We start from the raw sequence: 23,163 nt of genomic DNA on the forward strand, positions 1-23,163 counted from the left end.
AAGGGAGCTCTTTCTGAGCTTGCTCCTTTCCTGGCCTATCTGTGCTAGGACACCACAGCCAAGCATTGATAAGAGGAATGCAGAGCTGCCAGAAACCACGTGCTGCTGTGAAATAAGCTGCTGCTGTTGTCAAATGGCTTGGAACACAATGTGCTCTCATGAAACTAGGAGCTGGGAGGCCTGGGCAGATCCAAGGATTTGATGTGGTGGGTTTCAAATGCTGCAACTATCTTCTGCAGGAGACCCTGAATTCTCTGTTCTCCTTTTCTGAGCCCAAAATGGAGTGCATTCTTCAAGCAACACCTAAATTAATGGTTTCTCTGTATGGGTAATTTGGTATATTTTAATGACCTAGGATATTCACATTAGGCATAATGAGCTAATGGTGACTTCTGGTTTAACACTGTTCACCTCTTAATATGTAACAGAAACAACTCACGAGAAAATTACTCTGTTGCAATAAAACAGGCAGTCAGGGAGGTGTTTCTTTGTAAAAGCCCTTTAGTGTAACTATTTGACTTAAAATGGACAGCTACCATAAAATTAGTTTAATCTGCTCTGGTGCATGCTGTATTTCAGGCATAATGTCCCTTACTCTGCTGTATCACAGCAAAATAAGTTTTTGCCTTCCCCCACCTGCAACAGTATAATCTTCACTGAAGGTGTTCCTTGAAGACTAAAGCTGTTGGGAACTGTAGGTAGAAACACCATAGGTGTCCACTGTGCCTGAAGTACTACAGGTGACATCAGAAATCGTTTCGTAGCAGGTTCAGGGACTTAAATAAATACCCATACATGGAACACACATACTGGCTTCCATGTGTGGACATCAGGGAATGCTTATTACTTAAAATTTCCTGCAGACATTCAAAGAGAAAACTAAAGATGTTAAAGTCCAAAGTTTGTCAATGTATTAGTCTTTCCTTGGTTTTGTAGCTAATAGCTCTAAATGAAGTCAAAGAATTTTTATATTTGTTGTGAATTCACAAGTTCAAAATATTTGCTTATGTACTTATAAAACCAAATTATAAGTTAATAATTATAAAATTTATAAAATATTATTATGTTGGAAAAGAACCAGTATTCTCCTTATGTCAGGAGCTGGGGAGCAGGCTGAAGGATGAAAAGCCCTGCAACACAGCATGCATAATTTGTATCAACTTCTGAAGCAGACCTTAAAGCTAAGGTCTCTTTCAGATTTCAGTCTCAACCATGACAGAATTGCATGAGAAGACAATTTGCCTTCCTACAGCCTCTTGATGTAATTGTAGATGGGCCTTAAAGCAAAAAAGGGAAAAGAAAAAGCAGAATGCTACAAGTTTATTAAAATCTCCATGAATCTGATGATAATGAAAGATTTACTGTGGGCAAGTAGGAACACCTTTCCACGTTTTTCAGGCTGGTTCTAACAGGCTTCAGCACCGATTTGCAGTGCCTGGTGTGAAAGAATAAAGAAATCAGGAGTGACCAAGGTGCTCAGATAGGCGAGGATCCTTGTGCAGCTTCTCTTCAAGAGCAAGGTATTTCTGTGTTGCTGTCTGCTTTTCCCTAGAACAAGAATGGGGATATCAGAGGAAAACTGAAGCAGGACATCAAGTAGAATGTTTTACAGAATAGCTTCAGTGCTGAGTTCCTGGAGGGCTGACCTGTAGATGTCCCCAGGGCACCGTACTCAGGAGATCATTACCTGTTGAGTCTCAGCTTTAGAGTGTGGATATGGGACATGGTTTCAGAGTGATGGGTGAGGAAGTCATCCTCCTCCTCTGCCGTCAGCCGGTTCCGGTTTTGCTGAAACCATTGGTTCTTCTTCTGCAGCTCTTCCACCGCCTGTTGGGGGAGCCAGCAAACAGAAGTCAGGGTAATTAAGAGGAGAGCAGGGGCAAAGGCGCATAAAAATGCAACTCAAAGTTCAGGGAGCTGAGATGAAGGAAATGGAGCTCGTTTATCTTCATGGGAGACGATAAGTTTGAGATGTCTCACAGAGCAAGAAAACAAGGGGAATCAAAACATGTGGAACAGCAAGAGGCAGCAAAACCTGAATGCGTTGCCTCACTATAGTCAAGAAGCACTGGAGAACAAAATCAGTTCTGATTGAGACAAGGACTAAATTTCACCCTGGGGCTATTTTGTTCTTTGACCTCACATGACAAAAAAATATATACAGGCATGTTTAGGGCTCCCTTAAAGTTATCAAAGGAGGTTTGTTTCTTGCCTGCTGTCACAATGAGATGTGTGTTACCCTCCTGCTAGCACAGAAGAGACTCCGGTAACATGCACATCCTGACACGAGGCTGGGAATACCTGTTCAAAGCGAGCCTGGATGATGTTAACTTTATCAATGAGACGACGCCTCAAATCAGTCAGGCACGCATCTCTGACAAACAGGGCCTGCGCCTTGGTCATTTTCTCTGGGTGGCCAATTTGAATAAGGAAAGGTGCCAAGTAATCCAGATCCTGTTTCTTCTGGAGAGGAAAGGACAGAAAGAGTCATGGTCCCATTCACTTGCTTCCCCAAACACCCCGTGCAAAACAAAGGACAAAACTCCCCACCCGCCCCTCAGCAAGGAAATAATGTTTCTTCTTCCTATAGGTTGATAAAAACTACCGCTTTGCATTAGCTTTGCATACCAACACTTTCCCAATGTGGTTTTTAGTCTGAACTTTATTTTCTATCATCTTTTTTAACATTTCTTCTAATTTCCTTGTGTAGGGATGTCTCTTACACAAAACACGTTATCCACTGAGGTGCAAGAAGGGCTCTACAAAATGCATTTGTATTTGGACAGAAAGAGATGAAGACAGGGTATTTTGAGCAATACCAGCTTGGATGCTGGCTTTGCCCCTATTTGTGTTACACGCTAGAAGTTTGGCGCGAGAAACCTAGTATCACCTTTTATAACCTCTCTATTCAGGAAAGGTCAGTCTAAAACCAAGAAGCATTTTGAAGATCTTAAAAAACTGAAAGTAATTATTCTTGATTTTTTTGTATTTGTCCAGAACATTCACAAGGTATTAATTCCTCAACAGAGATCCTGGAACAAAATTGGCTTTGCAAATAATAATGAAAACCAAGGAAACAACTAATTCACACAAAGAACTGCATACTTGCCTAACAAAATAAGCCCTGGCTAGAAAGATGCAGTTTGGATTCTATTATCATACTCCCCCCATATCCCTATTATCAACTAATCCTTGTTAATTATTTTCTTTATTAACTAAATAAAATAAAACAATAATCTTTCTTGGTGATGTGAGTTTTTCCAGAAAGTCAGAAGGTCATAGCATGATCACGTTATATTTTCATGGGAAGTCAGTTGAAGCTGTGCTGACTTACACCTGCTAGGGATTTGGCACAGTATATTTTAATGATACTAAAAGCTATTCAGAGATAATTCCTCAGACAGAAAAAGCTTACTCTGGATTTCTTTGTGTACATGTAATAAATACTGGGATTAACAAAGTCCACCTACCATGGCTTCATACTGCTGTCCTTTCTTTTCATTCCTTTCTGTAGCATAAGTTGAAAATGACAATTTAACAGCACTTTCTTCATTCTTACGGATCTTCAAAATATTTAACACCTTTCAAAAAAATCGGAAAAAAGACCCCTCAGCTTCCCCACAAAATGTCAGCACTTTTACATGCTTGACATCCTAACAGAGCAGATGTTGCATACAAGAACTGTAGCATAAGGTCTGTACAAATATGTATCACATCCTGCTGATAGATCAAGACAACATGGTCTTATTTTTAGATTGATGCTCTGTATTAAATTCTTGAACACAATTATTGATATTATCTATTAATAAAGCTCTTCTGGAGTCATAGTCTTGCCACTACTTTTGAAATTGCACTGATAGCTTTGGCTTATTTCTTTGTCTTAATAGGATATACAGCACAAACAGCATGAATATTTTGTCTGTGATACATCAAAACTGAGAAATTTGGCAAGGTAGTTCATGAGGTCACAGTGAACTAACTTCAAATTTCTGAAAAAAAAAGGTGGAATTTTGCAATCATGTTATTATTAGTATTCTGTGCTAATATAGTTGAGCATTCCCTCTCCTTCAAGGGCTATTCTTCCTCCCAAAAACATTAAGAAAAAAATCCAATAGCTTTGCCTCCATCTGCTAGAATGGTTGGATTTATCATGAAGTAATTACAAAGACTTCTAAGAACATGGATTTGTTACAGCAGTCACAGTGTGATTAGCAGTACAAGCAATGTATTTTATGAAGTATTTCCCTACAGTTGCTCCCACAAAAAATCACTTCAGTATTTCAGATAGGACTTCCTGGAAATACTTAGTAACCACATACAACTTTACATAGAATATCCTTTCTTTTTGGTTTTATTCCCAGGCAAAAAGTAGACATGTTTCCAGATGCCCCAATTCATATGCTGTCATTTGCTCTCTGAAACCGTCTTTCTCACCAGGAATGAAAAGTAAGAGCAGGAGCTGGAAAATGCGTGACTTCCCTTAAATATATTAAAGCTACATCCTTACTGAAAAATGGCTGGGTTGCAAACTTGACAATTCAGCATGAGAACAGCTTTGTGACACCAATTTTATTTTTATCGCAGCTTATGCTTTGGCAACCAGTCAGCTGAAACTGTTTCCACACCTGACCAACTCTGACACACTGTGGACACCTCCCTGTTACCTCTGCTTCAGATTGCTGGACTTGTTGCTTCAGCCACGTCTCTTCCTTTGTTAGCTTCTGAAACAATTTGTACAGGTGGAGCTGCTTCTCGTCTTTCCCAGGAGACCCTGCCTGGAAGCAGATAAGCTAGTGAAAAGATAGTAGCACTCTCTGGGCACACAGGACCATGCACTCTGCCGACAGAAAATGGCACAATTCTGCTATAGTCAATATAGTGACACTGATTTCTACCACTGAAACATCTAACCCATGGTCAACAGCTTTATTAGACTTCATTTTGATTCTGAATCAATCAGTAATGTGTGCCAGATGGCATGTCTTGCTCTTTGCTGATGCTGCTGTTATATGGTTGGAAACAGTTTTGCAGAGACAAAAGGATGGAGCTCCAGCAATTGCATTCTGTGTATTCTGCCCAGTGGGAAATATAAACTTTAAAAAAACATGCATTAACACTTAAAAAATCCTGTATTTGCAATCTCTCTTTGATTTTCCTAAGCATAATTGTGCAGCATCACTATAGAATTTACTGGCAGACTTCTGCCCCTGATTACAGACTCACATCAGTGATGTTAGTGGAGTGACCCTCCTGCCCTGAATGAGATATTCTGGCCTAATGACAGCACTCCACTTTTTTTGGAGTATCTTTTATTTAAGGCTATCTATCTATCTATCAGCAATGCATTAAGCCTCAGCATCTTGCTCTGCGTCTGCAGAGTAAACTCTGGGAGATTTAAGCAATGATATGACCCAGAAGCCCACTGGAGCTAGAACCCAGGATGTCTGCTACTGCTTTTCTGCTGTAGTCTCTTCTTCAAGAGAGAACAGCAGAGGAAATGTCAGATTCCCTGCCATGAATCCACAGGACTGAGCCCAACAGCTGCTGAACCAGCATCCTGCAAGACCCCAGTGGCTGAGTCTCTGCTGCCTGACGACCAGGTCTGGGAGGACAACCTCAGGCACGGCTGGAGCAAGCCTTTCATGTTACCCTACATCCTGCGTGCCCAGTCACTTCCAGCATGGCAGTGCATCCCCAGGGGCGTTTGTGTTGTCAGCCTGTGAGGGAGGTGTGCAGATGGAGCAGAGGGGCAGTATGGAATATGTCATGCTTGTAGTTCTTCCACTGACATTTCACCTTTCCTTTGTGTCTTGTGATCTAGAAAAACTTCAAGATACAAGTTTTTCTTCATACCTGGTATGTGATGCACTTTCCTGGGGTCATGAAGATTTCCTTTCCTTTCCTATCACTCTCTGCCTCTTTGTAGAAACTCTTCTTTGAGGCAGTAATGTATTTATCCTTGAGGTGATATGTCAGATGGATCGTATTCTCTGTGATCAGAAAGACACGTTCTGCTACATCTTCATCAGCAGGCTTTTCTAGGTTTCTGTGGAAACACTCCTTGATTTGCTAATGGGGGGTGAAAAGAGACAGAAGCAAGTTAGACAACAGAAAACTGGCAAGATTTGCAGAGTTGGGTAAAAAAACCCAAGATAAAAATCGAGCTTTTCTGCCTGGACCACTGCGTGGCTCTGTCTTGGCAGGTGAAGTGCTTGAGCCACACTGCCAGATGTCAGATTTCCTCCCTCTTCTGTTCCCCAAATCAGACCTGACTAGAGGAAGAGATAGATTACCTGCTGTAACAGAGTGATGGGACACTTCATCAGGAACTTAAAATGTTATAAGTTTGAGGTCAGAACATGAAATCATTGAACTAGTTTTGAGTCTTGTGAAAATTTCATTCCAAAATCATAGTCAAGCTTTTCTTCTTTCCTCTGACACACATTTTCCAAGACTTAGCTTCCTGGTTTCATTCTAGCTGCACAATGCAGTTCATGACAACTGGTCACACTGTAGCTCTCCATCAGGCAAGCAACTGTGAGGCACAGCAGCTGAACAAGGCTTGGACATCCCATCTGGAGTTTTGCCTTGGCTGTGCCCACTGAAAATGAATCTAAAGCCCTAAGCAGTATGTTTTGCATAGTATAAATATCACAGTGACAGATATTTTTCTGTTCCTGCCTTGCCCTTACCACTATAGGCTGGGAATCAGTATCAGTTCTGGTGCCAGCCAAGTGTATTTTCTTTCCTCTTTCATGAAACTCTGTGTGTCGGACATGCAGGAAGTCATCCCGCCCCACGAAGTACTCTGTCATCTCCTTAGCATTTTTAACACGTTTCTGGAGGTCATCGACTCGTGCCTTGCTGTAAAACTCCATCGTATGTTCAGCCTCTGGTTCCAGCGACGTGTAGGTGTGAGCTAAGGACATAAGAGAGATCACATACATTGTCAGAGTTAGCAACCATAATACTTCACTGTGTGTCCAGAGGAAGTCTCATTTTCTTCAGCAGCCAATAAACGTATGCTAGAGTGTAAGAAGGGAATGTTTTCTCCTCACTGCTGTGTACCAATACGCCACAGCTTGAGGGCAGCAGGACAGCTTTGCAGGGCCACTGCCATCTTTACACAGTAAGGCAGCAGTGAGTGGAGCCTGGACCCTGCTCTTCCCAAATCAGGAATGGGTGCCGCCTTTTGGGGTGAAATGCTGCTTTAGCAACAGATCTGATGCAGGACTTTATTTCCCCCAGATGCACAACACTTAGAGACCAAACATAATCCTAAGGAGAAAATTTCTACTTCTATCACCTCTACTGGTAAATTATATCACCCTACATATGTGATAGGTATGTATTTTATATATGCTGGGGGGGAGCACTATCCAGGACTGGAAGTCAACAACCTAATTCTCTGCTCTCCACTGGAGACCGTATTATTTATCTAGGCATTTCATCCCACAAGTTTGCAGCCTCCCAACTTTGGATTTTTGCCAAAGGGAAAAATTTTGGGATTCACAGGAAGTCCCATCAGCTGCAGTGGCTGTCCAGCTGAGCTGGAATACCTTTAAGACCGAGGAGGTGTCCTGGGCTGAAGTATTCTGTGGTCAGCTGTGTTTGTTTATTCACTTCTCTCACATCCAACATGTCTTCCCGGTTTTTGAACCACTCCTTCACCTTCACTACTTCAGCACCTGGCAGGAGACAAACCGTTTCACCACCTTACATCACCCTGTTGGAGGTGGCAAGATTAATCTGATGAGCTCTCAGTGTCTGTGCAAGCATCCTGTGCTACTGCTACAACCACAGCAGACATTGTAGAGTCACTGGAATTGGCCCTGTATACAGGGGCATTTTGTAGATTAATTCTACCTTAAGGAGGTTTATTCCTCTCCATCAACAAGAACTAAAGTAACTGGCTCTGGGGGAGAAGGTGGCATAGCAGATGGCTACAGTTAGGCAAGAGAAATTCCATCCCAAATATTTAATTATAGTGTCATGAGGGAAGGGAAATGAGATAGGGGCATCACACTACCCAAGCAGGCTGGAGACAGGACACTGTCTGTCCAGTGAGGAATCTGCATGGTTTCTTGGACCAGCTGTTGAAGAACAATACTTTGGAGTACAGAAATATCAGCAGTCTGTAGCTGCCCCTTTCTATGGCTCCTGTCAATTCCAATGGGAAGTGATACTATTGCATCAAATCAAGCCAGCCTACCATTTCTCTGAAGAGTGAAAATCCAAGCAGCTGCCCTGTGACACTGAACAGCCTCACCACTGAGGTGTAGAACAGATTCAAACTCCTGCAGGAACCCTCAACAGTGCTTGAAAGTTCTGGGGCTTGACAGACAGAGTGTGATGAAGCACTTGAAGATGTGGTAGATGATCCCCTCTCAAATGGGAAAGGAGTATGAGAAAGCACGAGAGAGACTCTGACAAAAAGGGGACCACCTCCCTCTTCCCATCAGCACACCCCAGGCCACGTTTGCCCAGTATGTCAAGTATGTTCACTCATCCCTCTTACAGTCCAAGTCTGCATAGACGGTGAGGCGTTTCACCAGACCATTTCCATTCAAATACGGTGCCCATTTCTCCAGTTTTGCTTTCTTGTACAGGATCACCTTCCTCCCCTGTGAATAGCGGGTCTCAAACTCTGCAGTGGGCAAGAGAGGTGTCATAAAAATCCACTCCCTTGTATTCAGTCCCAGGAAAAAGAATTCAAGAGGGAGAACCATGGTGTAAGGGAAACCATGCATTTATTGATTGCATTCAGCTGCCAGTAAAGCTGTTCAGAACCTGCCTGTTGTACTTATAACAGTATAACTCTTTTCTCTCCCAAAGCAGGTACTTGATAATGCAGAGCAGTCCCTTGTGCATAGCAGGAACAGAAAGTCCACCCCAGACAAAATCATTTAGCTGGCAGGAAAACACCATGTGTCTGAAGTGTGTTCCCACCCGGGGAAGTGACAGTACGCTGAGGGCAGGCACTCACACCAGTACCTATTTCTGCCTTATCTACTGTGCCCTGCTGCTGCACCTTGTCCGTCCTGAAGGGACAACTCTTGAGTGAGATACACAAATATCCCAGATCCCCTAAAAGGTTAGCTGGGGGGCAAGCAAAAGGCAAAGCAGGAATACATACCTCTGGAAGTTATCTGAATTGGGGCTACCCATGATAGTGGCATGTCAAAACTCCTGTCTTCCTCTTCCTTTTCCCGCTGAAACAGAAGCAGAGATTTGCATTTTTGGCAGCTTCTATTACTGTGCCAGGAAGCATTTTGATTCTAAAGAATGCAGTGCAGTGATCATTGCTCAGCTCGTGCAAGGCTGTGCTGGTCCTCGGGAGCATGGTGGCACAGTTATGGGAGCTGTGTCTGTCACAAACAGCCTGGACAGAGGCAAGCAGCACACTGCAGCTGATGTGGAAGGGGAGCTCTACTGCATCCCCACACTCTCACTAGTACACCCCTACTCAAGCCTAATGAAATTATCTTCTGGCTAACAGCCATGCTACGCAGGGCATGAATGAGACAATCATCATTCAAACTAATGACCAGTTTGTTTTACGTAGACCACAGAGGGCACTTCGCTCCCCGGTTATGGGCACAGGCTGAGGAGAGAAGATAACAGGACAGAACATACTGTTATTGGTGTTCCTCCACCCTGCCTTATCATGCCGTATTCTCCCCCCAGGACAACAAACCATTTTTTGCTTCCAGGATTTCCAGCATTTTTCTGTTTTCTTGATTTCTACAATATTTTCTATTCTATTCTATATCACTATTCAAAATTGAGAAGGAATCTTAACATGCCAGCCAAAACCTAGCTAGATCAATAATGATGTGGCCTGGAGAGGGCAGCGTGCAGGCCTACAAACATACATGTTCGATACAGCAGCCCCACTGCAGAGAGCCATCATTTGGGTCACTCACCACACGATCCTTGTCCCTGTTAGGTAACTCCTTTTCCTGCTCAGCACCTGCGAGCAGCTGAAGAGGGTCGTGGCTTCCCAAAAGCATGACTTCCCAGCGGGTAGTGTCACCCAAGTCAAAGGTGAGATCCTAGGCCACACAGAAAAAAAACATTTAACTACAGCCTCAACAGCCTGGCACTAAACTGAATGCTGCTTCTGCACATCTGTGGTGTGCCGATCCCGGCTGGGTGTCAGTGCTAAAGGACTCTAGACAGACTCCTGATCTCAGTGAGGTGGGCTCGTCAGAGCCTTGGCTGGCTGGTGGGACCCCAAAGACTGCCCTGTCCCTAGAGAGCTGCACACCCTTTCCTCATGGTGCCTCTGCCACAGATGAGAAGAAGTTGCTGGAAATGCTTCTGCCTCCTTCCTCGGGGCATGCATGGCCCCAAGGTCAATTTGCTCTAACTCAGACCCTCACCTCCCAGTGAAGTGAGTTATATATCAGCTGAGGAGAAACTGGGGTGCGGGAAGAGTCTCATCAAGATCTTTCCTGCCTTAAGCCATGCTTAACAGGTTCAAAACATCCTCTGCCTTAAAAGCTGTGGTTTGAGAAAATGGGTGTTCAGCCAGCCTTAAAAGCTGATATTCTAGCACTGTAGGGGTTTAATAGGTGTGATCCATATTTGTTAGCTCAGGGTCTGGGATATGCTGGGGTAGTTCCAGAGTCTATGTAATCAGAGCCAACACAGGGAATGGTCAGGTGGAAACTGGGATCACTACTGATCCTGAACTTCCCTGGGACTCAGGTTAGCCCAGCTGTCCCTCCTAGGCACAGGGTGCTCAAGGGCTCATTACCTTGCAGCCGTTCCGGCAGTCCTGCATGTTCACCCAGTAGTTCCTGTGGTTCCAGACGCTTTCGATCCCAAGGAAGTGCTCATCCGTGGTGCTGTAGCTGCTTCCTGTGAAGGGGTTGATGAAGAAGGTCTTGGGAACATCCCTCTTCCCAGACAGAACCAAAACCCATGCGTGCACCCGTAAGCCATACAAAGGATCACGCTTGCACTTTTCCACTTCCTGTAGCACAGAGGACAGAACAGAAATTATTGCCATTTTATTGCCACTTTAGTCCAACCCAACAGCAATCTTATTTTCTCCTCTGCCCACTTCTAAAGATCTCCAGACCCTTAACACTCTTAAGGAGAGTGAGGTATTACATACCCAGTACATATTCCTGTGTTCCCAGAGGCCAAGTGCTCATGGCCATGATCAGGGTCATGTCATACTTCGTGGCAGAAGGTGATGACCTCCTTGCTTTGCTCAGCCATTACCTGTGTCTCAGCTCTTGCTCCTGGAGTTTACAGCAAGGTGGACCTCATTAACTCACCATGACCTTCTCCTCTTCTCCTTCCTTGTTCTCTCGAGCAGCTACAATTTCTGCCTTCTTGGCCTCCTGCTGAAGCTCAAACTTGCTCTGCAGGTCTGGTGGGGGCTTAACTCTATACTTGTTGGACTTCTTCATCTCCTTTTTTGGTACCTGCCTCTGCAAAAACAGGATATTGCCGTGAAACCCAGCAGAGATCAAGAGAAGGGAGAAAATGTATGGCTTACAGGTACCTCCCAGTTCCCAACCCTTTGCAGTGTGCAGTATTGGACCTGGTGAACAGGAATTCAGTGAAGCCAAAGAGTCCTCTTAAAGAACTGTGGAAAATCATTCAAAGGATCCCTTCAGTGCGGTCCCTGCTTGGTACAGACTGAAACCCAGTGTAGACCTGAAGCTGTTCCCTCTAGCTCAGCTCTGGAGTTCATTGGAAATGAACAGGCTGAGCATGTATGCTGGGCTCACTGCTCGCTCCCTGCAGGTCTCACCTCCTGTGGCTCCCTGAGCAGTGGGCACAGCTCCAGAGTCGTGTCCATGGTGCACATCTCACGGGTGGCATACCCGTGCACACAATAGGCATCGTAGCCAGCCCCAATCAGCATGGAGCACAGCAGCACACTGAAGTCAAAGCAGTTCCCTCGCTGGTATTTCAGGATGGTGGTTGGGGAGTAGAGTGAAGTGGGCTGGAAAGAGAGAGATGCATGTTCGCAGTGCTTGTCTTGTGAAGCTGAAACATACACCAAGCAGAGAGCAGTACAGAGAGGCACTGCCCGCATCCCTGGGCTCTGCACCCATATGGAATCTGTTATATAAAACTTCTATATACGCCACAGACCCCAAAACTCCCTGCCAAAGTGATCTGGGGAAATATGACCCCAAATCTGGTGACAAATTTAACCATAGGGAGAGACAGGCAGGACAAGCTTGCCAAACAGCTGAAAATCTAATGCTAACCACAACCTCTATCTCTAGCTGGTCTGTCTGCAGCGTTTCAAAGCAAATGATCCATAAACTAAATTATAGCTCAAAGGAAGGAACATATTCCCTTCTGGCCCTCACCAGTGAACAAGAAAGGGATCAATATGGACATACTGCATATAGAGAGGTTCTATGTATAGTCTACTCCCAGATCCCAGATATCACCTTAGTGATGTCTAAGATGTCTTAGTGATGCCAGTCTAGAAATCTCCTTTCAGCCACCCCAAAATATCCCCAAAACTGGGATAGAAATGTCTAAAGTCCCTAAGAATGGGTCACTAAGGTCAAGCATCATCCCCCAGGCTTTATATACTCCTTTGTTCCAAGGGATCTTGGTCTCTGGAGAGGAAGCCTGTCAGCCATTGCAACCCACAGCAGGGTTGACTGAGAGCAGAGTCAGGCCCAGTCTTGTAGAAATGGTACTTAATTGCTTGATAGGTACAACACTGTACGAGTGCTGAGATTACAGGTCCAAAGAGAGTGCATAGGGCCTGGGAAAATCTGGGGGTTGCCTAAGTAATGAGGGGATGATGGAGGGGTCAGAGACCTTTGTAATCCCAGCCAGTGGGGTTTTCACATTGTCCTGCTGAGAGGCCCTTCGGCCACCTCCGTTATGGGGCAGTTTCTGATGGGACTACAGCACCTTTCTTACCGGTGTGATAGGGGACTTGAGGAGCTCCATGGTGAGATAATCAGAGACGAAGCTAGCACAGCCATCCCAGTGGTACAGCTCTGTGTAAGGCAGCAGGGTGGGCCTCACCGTTGTGCTCACAAACTTCTGTAGGGCAACAAGAGGACTTTGGTTAGCCAACAGATGCATGGCAGAGTGTCTTGTCCAAAGCCATCCTCTCTGACTGCCCCTGGATGTGGCAGCTCACATTCAGGACCTCCCTAGAGCATATCAACAGCATCAGTAACCCTCCTCACCTGTTCTGAGCTGGAAATTGCATGGGGTTGAGAGGCTGTCTGCTTGTCTGTGGCTAAAACTTCAAGCTCATCTCAGATGCATTACAGACGTGAACCAGTTCTCTGATTTCAAGCAAGACAAATAGCTGCTGCCCTTTCCAGCTTTTATGTCCTCCAGCATTTTTTGCCTTGTATGTTAATGATATAGTAAATGTTGGGGAAAGCTGGTCCAAAGTAGCAATTCCAGATGTCTGGGGGAGCATAAGCTCCAGAACTAGACAACAGTTGTGCAGCTTGGGCCTAGTCCTAAACAAAACCAGACCACAAACCTCCACATTTACTTCCTTCCCTGTAACTTCTACAAAGTTCAGAAAAGACCTAACTCTGGATCCAGACTCTGTATCTGTGACTGAGCCTTAACTATTTCATGTGTTTCTTTCCTATATGTTTCTGTGGTCTTTCCTGTTTCCCAAGTGTCATGCTGCAGGGCTGTGAGCTGCCTGCAGCCGACATGGCACCACCACCATGGCTTTGTGGCTTTGGCCAGCCAGGGTGTTCCCGGGGTGTTGTGTGCCTGCTCAGAGCGCTGCAGGCACTGCAAGCAGGTTCCCATCACCTTTGGCCAGGAGGGAGGGCGGGAAGGGCTGCTGTCCTTCCCCAGCACTCGGCAATAGCAAAGCCAAGTGCCCCCTGCGCTGTGGCCCACCCCCACACCACCCCATACCTCCAAGCCACACTCGTTGACCGGGTGGAGGAAGAGCGGCTTGCGGTCAGGGCAGAGGTGAGTGTACTGCCAGAGGAAATGGTCAGCAACACGCAGCAACTTCTTTTCCTTCGGGGAATTTGTCTTGTATGAAGACGGTAACTGGGACGTGTCAATGGAGCTCCAGTCAAAATCACTTCCAGGGCAAGAGGAGGCAGAGAGACACAGGTAATAAGCCAGGAACAGTTCAGGCAAGATGACTTGCTATCAAAACATGGCAGGGGCTCCCTGTTTCCCAGGGAAGTAATGGGGGTCATATCCAGGGACATGATTTTGACGTAGCCAAGCTTCTCTGGAACAATGGCAAGCTGGCATATACCCAGAAGCTCAGGGGATCTTTATACAGCGTTATGATACAACAGCAAATGAACATACAATGAAGTGAGTTACCTTGTCTTACTCACACGTGCCCAGTCTTGGACAAACACACTAGGCACGTGAAACTTGCTCACTCCCCGCCCTGTGCAAGGGGACCACAGGTGCCATCCACACGTGTGCAATCTCCCCATGAACAAAGTGTCTCCGCTCATCCCAGTAACTGACAGGACTTACGGGACATCACTTGGGACACAGACTTGCTTTGCAGACACCTTCGTATCCACATCCTGGAGGTTATCACTGATTGTCAAACCCTTCAGCTTTTCTCTTTGCTCCTCTTCTTCCTTCTCCTCCAGGATCTCCATTCCGCCTCCTTCTGGGCACTATAGTAATGGACACACCAGTGTGAATTCAGGGATGGGACTCAGATATACAGCAACACAGAAAACATATTCTAGCCATAGTGATTTAGTATGTGAGCATGTCTGAGGCAGCCAGCAGCCTGACAGTAAAGGGTGAGCACTAAATCTGAGTTTGACCTGGCCTTGGTAAATAAGTGGCTGGATGTTCCTGGATGCCCCGAGTGTGGGGGTAGAACAGGGGCTGACTGGCTTGGTAGGGCACAGCACATCCCCACATTCAGTCTCACATCACGGTGTGTCCCCCATTTCCTGTGCCCGTGTAAACGTGGCATCCCCCATCCCGCCTGGGTGCTGCTGGCTGGGAAGCAGCTCTGGAAATCTGCCGGGCACTGCCAAAAGCCCAGGTAGAGCCTGGTGGGCTGCGCCAAGCCTGGCCAGCCCCACAGGGGCCTTGAGGTGGAGGGGCCACGTTTTGCAGCTGAGTCAGCAGCCTCCAAGGGCAGGGGGCTGTTTATATTATTAATTTACATCTCAGGGAGGTCACGGCTGTTTGTTTCCTCCTCCCTGCGGTCAGGCTGACCCCGTGAGGAGCAGACAAGGAGACGCAGACCGTGACTTGGGGAAGGAGGGGAGGAAGGAGGGGGGGAAGCGGCGTCCCGGGTCCCAGCACTGGCCTCGGCACCACCCAGAGAGCCTCCCGTCCCGCCGCCCCCCAGCCCCGCGGCTCTCAGGGACGCCCAGGCCGCTGCTGCGGCTGCCCCGCACCTCCCACCGCCGCCCCGGCCTCACCGCCGCCGCTCACCGCCGGGCCCGGCCTCCCGCACCACAGCAACGCCCGTTGCAGAGGCGGCCCGAGGCCGTGGCGGGGCCCGCGGCCTCCCCCGAGCCTCCCCCCAGCCCCGCCGGGGCCTACCCCGGCCTCTCCCAGAGTCAGGCCCTAAGGCCCCCCCCAGGGCCTCCTAACGTGCCCGGCCCGCACCCCCTCGGCTGCCGCGGCCCTCCCCGCCGCTGGGCTGAGCGCCTGCCCGGCCGACAGCTCCTGACTCCCGGGGAGGCGGCACGTTCCTGATGGCAGCCCCCTCGGCCCAGAGGGGTTTGGGGCGAAACGAGGGGGAAGCAGCCAAACCCTGCCCACCCGGACACCTTTGCCAGCAGCCCCTTGGAGACAACAAGGCTGCTCTTGAACTCACGAGTTTCACTCTCTTTAATAAAATTTAAAAAAAACAACCACCCACCAAAAAGCTTCCCCTGCCCTCTTTTTGTTTTGCTCCTTTCTAGGCCAGAGGGCTGCACTGCCTTTGCATCTCTAAGCGAGTCTTGTGCAAGCTTCTGGCCTGGTTAATTGCTTTGTAAAATACATAACAGAAAGCAAGATTCTCACCCAAAATCTGGCAGCAGAGCATGGCAGGAGGCCTGGTTTTTTGTTGTTTTTTTTTTCTTTATTTGGTAATTCGTTAGGCTGCAAGCAGGGTCAGGTGCTAAATACTTCTGTTTTCTGGTTTTCATTGTGGTTAGGAAAAAAACTGGATGGGGAATGGCTGTTCACATTTGCTGCTATGTTATGATAACTGTAACAATTAAAGCTCTGAGGATGCACAGTCAATATATATCAAGAAGCATTGCTTTGAGTGATTACTGCTACTTGCAGCTGGTTGTTGCTTCCCAGAGAAAGCATGGTAGGACCAAGCCCTCACCCCTCCATCTCTCACCAATACTTCTCTTCAGATCTTAGATGTCAGAAATCATTAAACAGAAATCCAGAGAAAATGTACGTTGAGGCTGAGAAACCATGTTTATGTGGTACATGCAGTTATCTGGCCTTCGCGTGTGCTGCTGTGGTATCTGTTGTTACTGCTGTGTCAAAAGCAGGTACTACAGAAACAGATTCCCAGGGATTTTGCAGATACTCCCCTTGTTTGGGGACCATGAATCGGGTCAGCGTTCATGAGCATTCAGCTAATCAGAAGGGCCATCAGTGCTGGAGGACGGACTTTTTGGAGAGTCCTTTCCTCCCCAGTCACTACTGAAGGATGCTAAGTTGGCTCTTGTGCAATCACAGAGGCAGCGTGTTTGCGGGGGAGCAGGATGAGCTGCCCGGAGGCGATATAAGGCACGCAGCAGGGAGCACAAGAGCCACCGGGGACAGCGTGCTGGAGGAGCACAGAGTGGCCTGGCAATGGTAAGTGGGATGAGTACAAGGTGAGATCTTGACACTGGTGGGATCTCTCAGGACTGCTGCAGCCGCGAGCAAGGAGCAGAGCAGGGAATAAACCTTCCTCTTCCAGAGGTCTGGTGGTCTCAGCCACTCAGGGTTGGGTAGAGGGGGGTACACGGTGTGCTGCCAGACACGAGTGGGGCTTTTGGTGTTGTATTTCCCAGCTCTCAGTGCACCTGACTGACTCATATCCAGGTCTCTGATAAGGAGACTCCAGTGTCCAGGGCTCATCAGCACCGTGCCATTAATTTCCCTGAAGAAAGCAGTTATCTGTACCAATGGGGGAGATCGACTTAATTTGTGGCTTTATGGCATTAATATTAGTCGTGTTCAAGGCTTTGCATTTTCTTTATTTCATTGTCTCCTTGTTATGGATACTGGTTACTGGAAAAGCCAGGATCCTTTTGCAAATCCTACCTCTTCCGAAGACCCGTAGTGGGAAGAGGGAAACTTATTTCCTCTTCAGGAAGCCTGGACTGATTCCTCAGCTGTGCAGTTTTAATCAAAGTGCTTGTTATTACTGAAATGTGGCTTTATCACTGCCAGCACATCCCTGCAGGTCTGATTTCTCACACCTCCTCTTTCTGGAATAGCTACCTAAATTCAGGAACACCTCCCCCTTGCAGTCTAATGCATGGGTCAAATACTGTCTTGAATTTAGGTAGTTATAAAAAATATCTTTTGGGATAGGAAATTACTTTGTGCCATTGAACCTAGAGTTTTTTGAGGAAATACAGTCCAGAAATTATCTCACCCATGCTTGAGGGTTGGCTCTTTCTGAATGACTGCAAACATCTCCAGCAAGCATGCTAAAAATTCAAGTTACTCAGAGCCTGCTCATTTTTACAGGAAAAGACTGTGAGGTATTTGCTGCTGGTCTCTGCCCTCTGCCTGGCTGGCTACGAAGGCAACAAGAGTGAGTCTCCCTGTACACTGTCCCTGTTGGGTCACAGATGGGTAATATGAAAAGAAGAGGTCAAACCCTCACCTGATCTGTATCCAGGTTCTTCATTCAGGGCACTGCTGAAGGCTGCTATGGGGGCACATCAGAACGGGGCTCGGCGGGGGGCAGGAACTGGGGTGCAAGAGCTGAAAAAATAGGTGGAAACCTCAGATTCTCCATCCCAGACACATATGGTATATCACCCATGGAGATGGACAGAGATGCTGTGATGTGCCACCGCTCTCCTTGCTAGCTGGTGGGAGGCTCCATAGCTCTGCTCCAGGTAACGGCCGTGCTGAGGAGGTCTCCCAGGCTCTCAGTCATATCCTCCCAGCAGGTCCTTCCTCAGATGTTTTGCCTCAGAGCTCTAGCTCTAGGTGAGGATCTCAGCCCTTGCGAGCTGTGCAGGACTTCATGCTGTGGGGCAAATTGACTCACATCTGTCATAGGGTGGATATTCTTGCTGAGTTTCCGCTTACTTGCCTTTCCTTTGCTGCAGGTGAGCTGACGAGCCCACATGGCTGGAGGCAAGGGGTTATCCTCCGTCTCAAGAGGAGTCCTGACACCTGCCTGCCAAACCCATGCCAGCACCAGGGGCACTGCCAGGTGATAGAGGACAGACCAGTTTGCAGCTGCAAACCAGGCTTCACAGGGCTCTTCTGCCAAGGTAGGGCTGGGGATGCTGGGAACCCTCCCCAGTCTGTCCACGGGCACCAGAGGAAGGGTGATGGGCATGGTGTGCTGATGTTACCACTGCTCTCCACTCCAGGCTCCGGGAGCATGTACCAGCTCCTGGTTCAGGTGCATTCCCCACCACCATGTCCTGGCTACATGTTGGTACAAGACCTAGTCACAGGCCGTTTCCTTCCTCCCCAAAAGTCTTAGTTCCTATGAGAAGGAAATCTTGGCTGTCAAGAAGCTGTGCCATGGTGTAGTTACGTCAGGGCAGCAGCAGGATGTTCTGTGGAGCACAGCTGCCTTGCGGTCTCTGCACAATCACATGTGCTTCGGCACGGCTACTGTGAAGGCCCCTTCCAGACACTGCCAAAAGCTGTGCCCTCCTCATCTGAAAGAGAGGATCACTGTCCCTGTCTGGTGCCCTTGTCAGGCTGCAGGAATTCTGTAGACAGCCCTTGAAAGGGGCCAGACCCACGACATCTGTCTTTAATGTCTTGAGCTTAAGGACTGTGTCCGTTCAGAGCAGTGGCAGCCATGGACTGGTGCAGGCCTTAGGAAACCAGCACATAATGACAGACTCATGTTAATTTTGCATGTTCCCAAAGGTTTGTCTTTGCCCAGTGTCTCTGAAGAGCCTTCCCAGCAGCCTCCAACAAGGCTGGGATGAGGGTGTGTTGAGCTCACCGGGACTGTGTCATCCCATAGCTGGCCTAGGGCTCCTTCAGGCTTCTTCCTTATTGCTATTGCAGATGGCTTTTTCCCCCAGATGTAGTACTGAAGTTGGCCTGTGAGGAAGAGCACATGAAGATGATGGTCAGGAAGGAGGTGTTTGAACTCTTGAAAATCCCCCAGGAGCTTGTCCACTTGAAGAACCAGGCATGCAAGGTCTCAGAAAGGGAAGAAGAGGGCGAGCTGTTTTTTGCAGCCACTCTCACAGGTGAAAACCACACTGCCTGTGGATCAATAATTCAGGTGAGGATGCAGCAGAACCTCTCTGCATAGTTCTGAAGCTGTGAGAGGAGCAGGCATGCTGAATGGGAACAGCAAGGGGAAGTCCTGGAGGCTTTTTCTTTTGGTGCTGTAAAGTTCTCGGTCCCCTTGGAACGGTTCACTGGCAACTGTTAGAAAGCTCTTCTGCCTCCACCAAACCCCTGCTGGCAGCACATCTTGTCTTATTCAGCAGGGCATGGAAGTCTCAGTGTGCTCTTTACTAGTTGATAACAGCCCTTGGCTTTCTGTCAGCATCCTCTGAGCTCTGGCTACAGCCCCTTGGTCCCTCACTTGATTCATGAGTGTCAGGGAGGGTGCAGAGAAACCGGTGCTCCAGCTCTGCATTGCACTATGCTGACTCCTGCTGATGACAGTTGCCAGTAACCCTGGGACAAGGGGCTTGAGCAAAAACTCTGTCAGATGTCCAGGAGGCCTGGAGCAGCTATAGCTGAGTTGTACTGTCTGAACTGGAGCTTGGAGCCCTGTCTATGAACTTAGACATGGTCTGGAGACTTGATTTCTGTGTCATTCCAGCAAAACAGCTCCCACGTGTTGTACTCCAATGTCATTGAGTCAGAGCAGGAAGCACACAGGGGCGTGATCTCCCGGAGTTTCCAGCTGGAGGTGCATTTCTCCTGTGTCTATGCCTACGAGCAGGTGGTGAAACTGCCCTTCGCTCTCACTGCGGTTGACAAGTGAGTGGTCCCTCTTCACCTGGCTGCTGACATGGTATCTTTGAGCTTGCAGAAAAATAGATGCCTCCAGTGAGGTGATCTGCAAAGGTTCTGGGAAGCCACTAGAGAGCTCTGGGAGCAATGCCACATCAGGGTGCCTCCCTTTCTTCTCCCAACATGTTTTTTCAGCAGAAGGTTTTAGGCCTGGGACAGAGCCAAAGGGGCGCACCCACAATCTACCTTTCTCCTATCATCACTGCTTGAAGCGAACTATCCAAAAAATAAAGCGTGGGAACTGGAAGATGCCCTCACCAGGCCTCTGTGGGTTAGGACACCCTGGGTTGCCTTTCTCATGGCCCTCCCTGGCCAGCTGGTTAGTGGGAGCCCCTGGAGCTCATTGCTTCTGCACACAGTGTGGACATACCAGCCAGAAGGCAGCTCGGGGCCTGGCTCTCAGGAGATTCCACCCAGGAGCAGAGGCACATGCAGAGTCAGTGGAACCTGCGCTGGTGGCCTGACTTGAGCTATGTCCTTTCTGCCTTCTCATTCTGCTTGTGAGCTCTCCTCCTCTTCTCTCCTCTCCTCTCCTCCCAGGCTGGTGCAGTTCGTAGTCAGAGAAGGACACTTCAATGTCAGCATGAGACTCTACAAGACCCCTTCGTACCTTCAGCCTTATCACCTGCCGACCGCGGCCATCCCCATCACGGACACGCTCTATGTCCTGCTGAAGATAGAAGGACAGCAGCAGCTCAAGTACTTCCTGCTGAGCGTTGAGGACTGCTGGGCCACGCCAAGCGCGGATCCCTACCAGGACGTGCAGCACAAACTCATTGAGAAGGGGTGAGTGGAGGGCTCCTAGCACATCTGGTCTCCCTGCAGCATGGTCACATCCTTGCTGGGTGCCAAGGACAGGTTGCTGTGAAGTAGCAAGGAGCAATGACACCATCGTTGCTCACAGGTGGAACCTATGGTGGACACCATCACTGAATAGGTGGAACAGCCCCATAGATGAGCCTCCTCTCCTCACCCTGCTCTGCTGCCACCAGTGCTGCCTTCCCTCCAGCATCATTCCTGGCAAGCTGGGGAGGCAAAGGACAAGGAGGGGAGAGGGGAGATCTTTTGCTGGGATGTGCAGAGAGGTCTCTGCTGAAAAGCTTGTGTTAGATGTGGCTGTAGCCAAGCTAAAGCCTGTAACATGGCTATCAGGGAAGTGGGAGCCACAGCCAGGCTCACTGCAACCCTGCAGAGCAGCTGTGCCCCCACAAAGACATGAGCCAGCCTCTTTGCTGGTGGCAGCTCCTCCCTGAGCTGGGCACAAGGCAGGGTGCCAAGGAAAGGCATTCCCACTGGCACTGAGACACAAATAGTCCTGTTTAGCAAAGCTTGGGGGCTGCACACACTTCGTGTGTGCTCTGGTGTACCAGGCTGAAATGTTCCCCCATGATTGCCACCTGCTGACTCAGCCATTCTGTCCCAGGTGTCCCCATGACGAGACAGTGACATACCTGAACACCATTGGAGAGAGCGCTACTGCCAAATTCAGCTTCCAGATGTTTCAGTTTGTTGGTTACCCTGAGGTGTTTCTGCACTGCCGTGTCCGGCTGTGCCTCCCTGACAGCCCAGAGCCCTGTGCCAAGGTGAGATCTCCCGATGGTCTACACCACGCCCTGGCTACGCCTCCCTTCCCGTGGCCTGCTGTTTGGAAAAGGTGCTCTGCTCTCATTTCGGGTGCCTTAGCACAACAAACACCTTCCAGCAGCAGAAGCTCACCCCAGTGAACTGAACTAAAGGTACAAGGGCTTGAACCCACCCGAGATCTCCTCTCCCTCTTCCCTCTGGCTGTTGGGTATTCGCAGGAGAGGTTTATGCTAGGATCTGGGGAGGAGCAGACTAAGGTCTTTCAGGAACCAGCTCTGTTCATGCTCTGGGGTCTTGACTGTTCCCAGGCTGCAGCTCCAACTGTGTCTCTGCCAAGGAGAGACCCACAGGACAGCTCTTGCCACCTGGAGCGGGCTTCTCCCCTGCCCTCTGGTCCCATCACCCCTCCCTTGGCTTTGTTGACAGAAATGCCCCAGGCACTGGAGGAGCAAGCGGGAACTGGGGGATGACTACAATAAGATTGTCTCCTATGGCCCCATCCACCTTCTGGCTGCTCCTTCCTTGGAGGCAGAGACCCACCATTCCGGGACTGACCGACAGGACCTGGCAGGTACGTATGTCCCTCCGGAGAGGGCAGGAGCAGCTCACAGACTCTTGCAACTGTCTAGGAAATACCAAGTGATGAAAAAGGGCTGCCAAAATCACTGCCCTGCGTGGAGTCTTTCAGGTGTCCTGGCCATGCATGGCATACACCAGAAGCCAAACGAGCCCAGAGAGGTTAGCTCTGTGCCAGGCACAGGTTGGGCTGAGCAGGGGATCTGGGTGGGAAGGGACCAGAAGCCAGAAGGCTGCTGGTACAGCACTGCAAGTGAGGAAGGCTGGGTTTTTGTGCTGGATCTCTGCCTCAACTCAGCAAAGCAGGCTCCTTCTGAGCACCCAGGGCGATCCAGGGGATCCAAGGAGATCCAAGATCAGGGCTGGGGGCAAGGCCACCTGCAGCATAGCTCACATCAGGAATGAGTGCTGAGCTGAACGGAGCCCCTGGGCAGTAGATGTGGGTGGAGGCCCCAGGTGAGGCCAATTGGGTTGACCGAGTTCTGTTAGTGCCCTCAGGGCTCCGAGGTACCCCCAGCTCGGGCAGCTCTTGCCCTTCACAGATGACCTCCCCTGAATCTGCCCCCAGCCAAGAGGTGCCATGCCAGGGCTCAGTGCCAGCTTGGGGGACTCAGATGTGTAACCAATGTTTCTCCTCTTGGGCAGGACCCAACCCATGGCTCCCCGGGGCCCTCATCCTGCTGTGTGCACTTGGTGTGCTCACTGTGGCTGCTGCAGCTGTCAGCACGTGGCGGCAAACAGTGTAGGAAATGGCTGTTTCTGAATAAATGTGACAGTGGCAGAGATGTTCTTTACAAGTTTTTTTTGAGAAGGAGGTGATGATTGGATGCAAACAGC

The 23,163-nt window shown here is 48.6% G+C and overlaps 2 protein-coding genes across 3 annotated transcripts; one reads left to right on the top strand and one right to left on the bottom strand.

The window, feature by feature from the left end:
* Positions 1-1,304: 1,304 nt before the first annotated feature.
* On the bottom strand, positions 1,305-15,490 carry DRC7 (dynein regulatory complex subunit 7). Of its 2 annotated transcripts, none has more exons than XM_074913097.1 (18): positions 15,415-15,490; positions 14,485-14,633; positions 13,894-14,068; positions 12,916-13,041; positions 11,774-11,968; positions 11,292-11,447; positions 10,763-10,981; positions 9,927-10,055; positions 9,137-9,212; positions 8,519-8,647; positions 7,560-7,688; positions 6,693-6,919; positions 5,854-6,069; positions 4,665-4,775; positions 3,471-3,581; positions 2,302-2,463; positions 1,688-1,827; positions 1,305-1,548 (listed from the first exon to the last, which is right to left on the bottom strand). In XM_074913097.1, the coding sequence occupies exons 2-18, from the start codon at positions 14,613-14,615 to the stop codon at positions 1,458-1,460; spliced, it is 2,523 nt and encodes an 840-aa protein (XP_074769198.1). In that variant the 5' UTR covers positions 14,616-14,633; positions 15,415-15,490; the 3' UTR covers positions 1,305-1,457. The 2 variants fall into 2 exon arrangements, with proteins under 2 accessions (XP_074769198.1, XP_074769196.1); XM_074913095.1 differs by having other exon boundaries at positions 11,292-11,445; positions 11,751-11,968.
* Positions 15,491-16,763: 1,273 nt separating this feature from the next.
* LOC141963610 (pancreatic secretory granule membrane major glycoprotein GP2-like) lies at positions 16,764-23,072 on the top strand. Its single transcript, XM_074913098.1, has 9 exons — positions 16,764-16,791; positions 17,677-17,743; positions 18,270-18,437; positions 19,215-19,420; positions 19,973-20,133; positions 20,707-20,952; positions 21,590-21,749; positions 22,177-22,321; positions 22,972-23,072. The coding sequence occupies exons 1-9, from the start codon at positions 16,789-16,791 to the stop codon at positions 23,070-23,072; spliced, it is 1,257 nt and encodes a 418-aa protein (XP_074769199.1). The 5' UTR covers positions 16,764-16,788.
* The last annotated feature ends 91 nt before the right edge of the window (positions 23,073-23,163 follow it).

This window comes from Athene noctua, chromosome 9 (assembly GCF_965140245.1).
Source record: "Athene noctua chromosome 9, bAthNoc1.hap1.1, whole genome shotgun sequence".
NCBI lineage: Eukaryota > Metazoa > Chordata > Aves > Strigiformes > Strigidae > Athene > Athene noctua.

What these genes read in the sequence shown, in the direction of transcription:
- LOC141963610 (XM_074913098.1), top strand. An exon ending in TGGCTACGAAGGCAACAAGA is followed by an intron (nt 17,744 to 18,269) that starts GTGAGTCTCCCT and finishes CCTTTGCTGCAG; the next exon opens with GTGAGCTGACGAGCCCACAT. An exon ending in CACAAACTCATTGAGAAGGG is followed by an intron (nt 20,953 to 21,589) that starts GTGAGTGGAGGG and finishes ATTCTGTCCCAG; the next exon opens with GTGTCCCCATGACGAGACAG.
- DRC7 (XM_074913095.1), bottom strand. Translation starts at nt 14,615, where the DNA reads ATGGAGATCCTGGAGGAGAAGGAAGAAGAGGAGCAAAGAGAAAAGCTG. An exon ending in TCAAGTCCCCTATCACACCG is followed by an intron (nt 11,969 to 12,915) that starts GTAAGAAAGGTG and finishes CTCTCTTTCCAG; the next exon opens with CCCACTTCACTCTACTCCCC. An exon ending in ACACCTCCTCGGTCTTAAAG is followed by an intron (nt 6,920 to 7,559) that starts GTATTCCAGCTC and finishes TTATGTCCTTAG; the next exon opens with CTCACACCTACACGTCGCTG.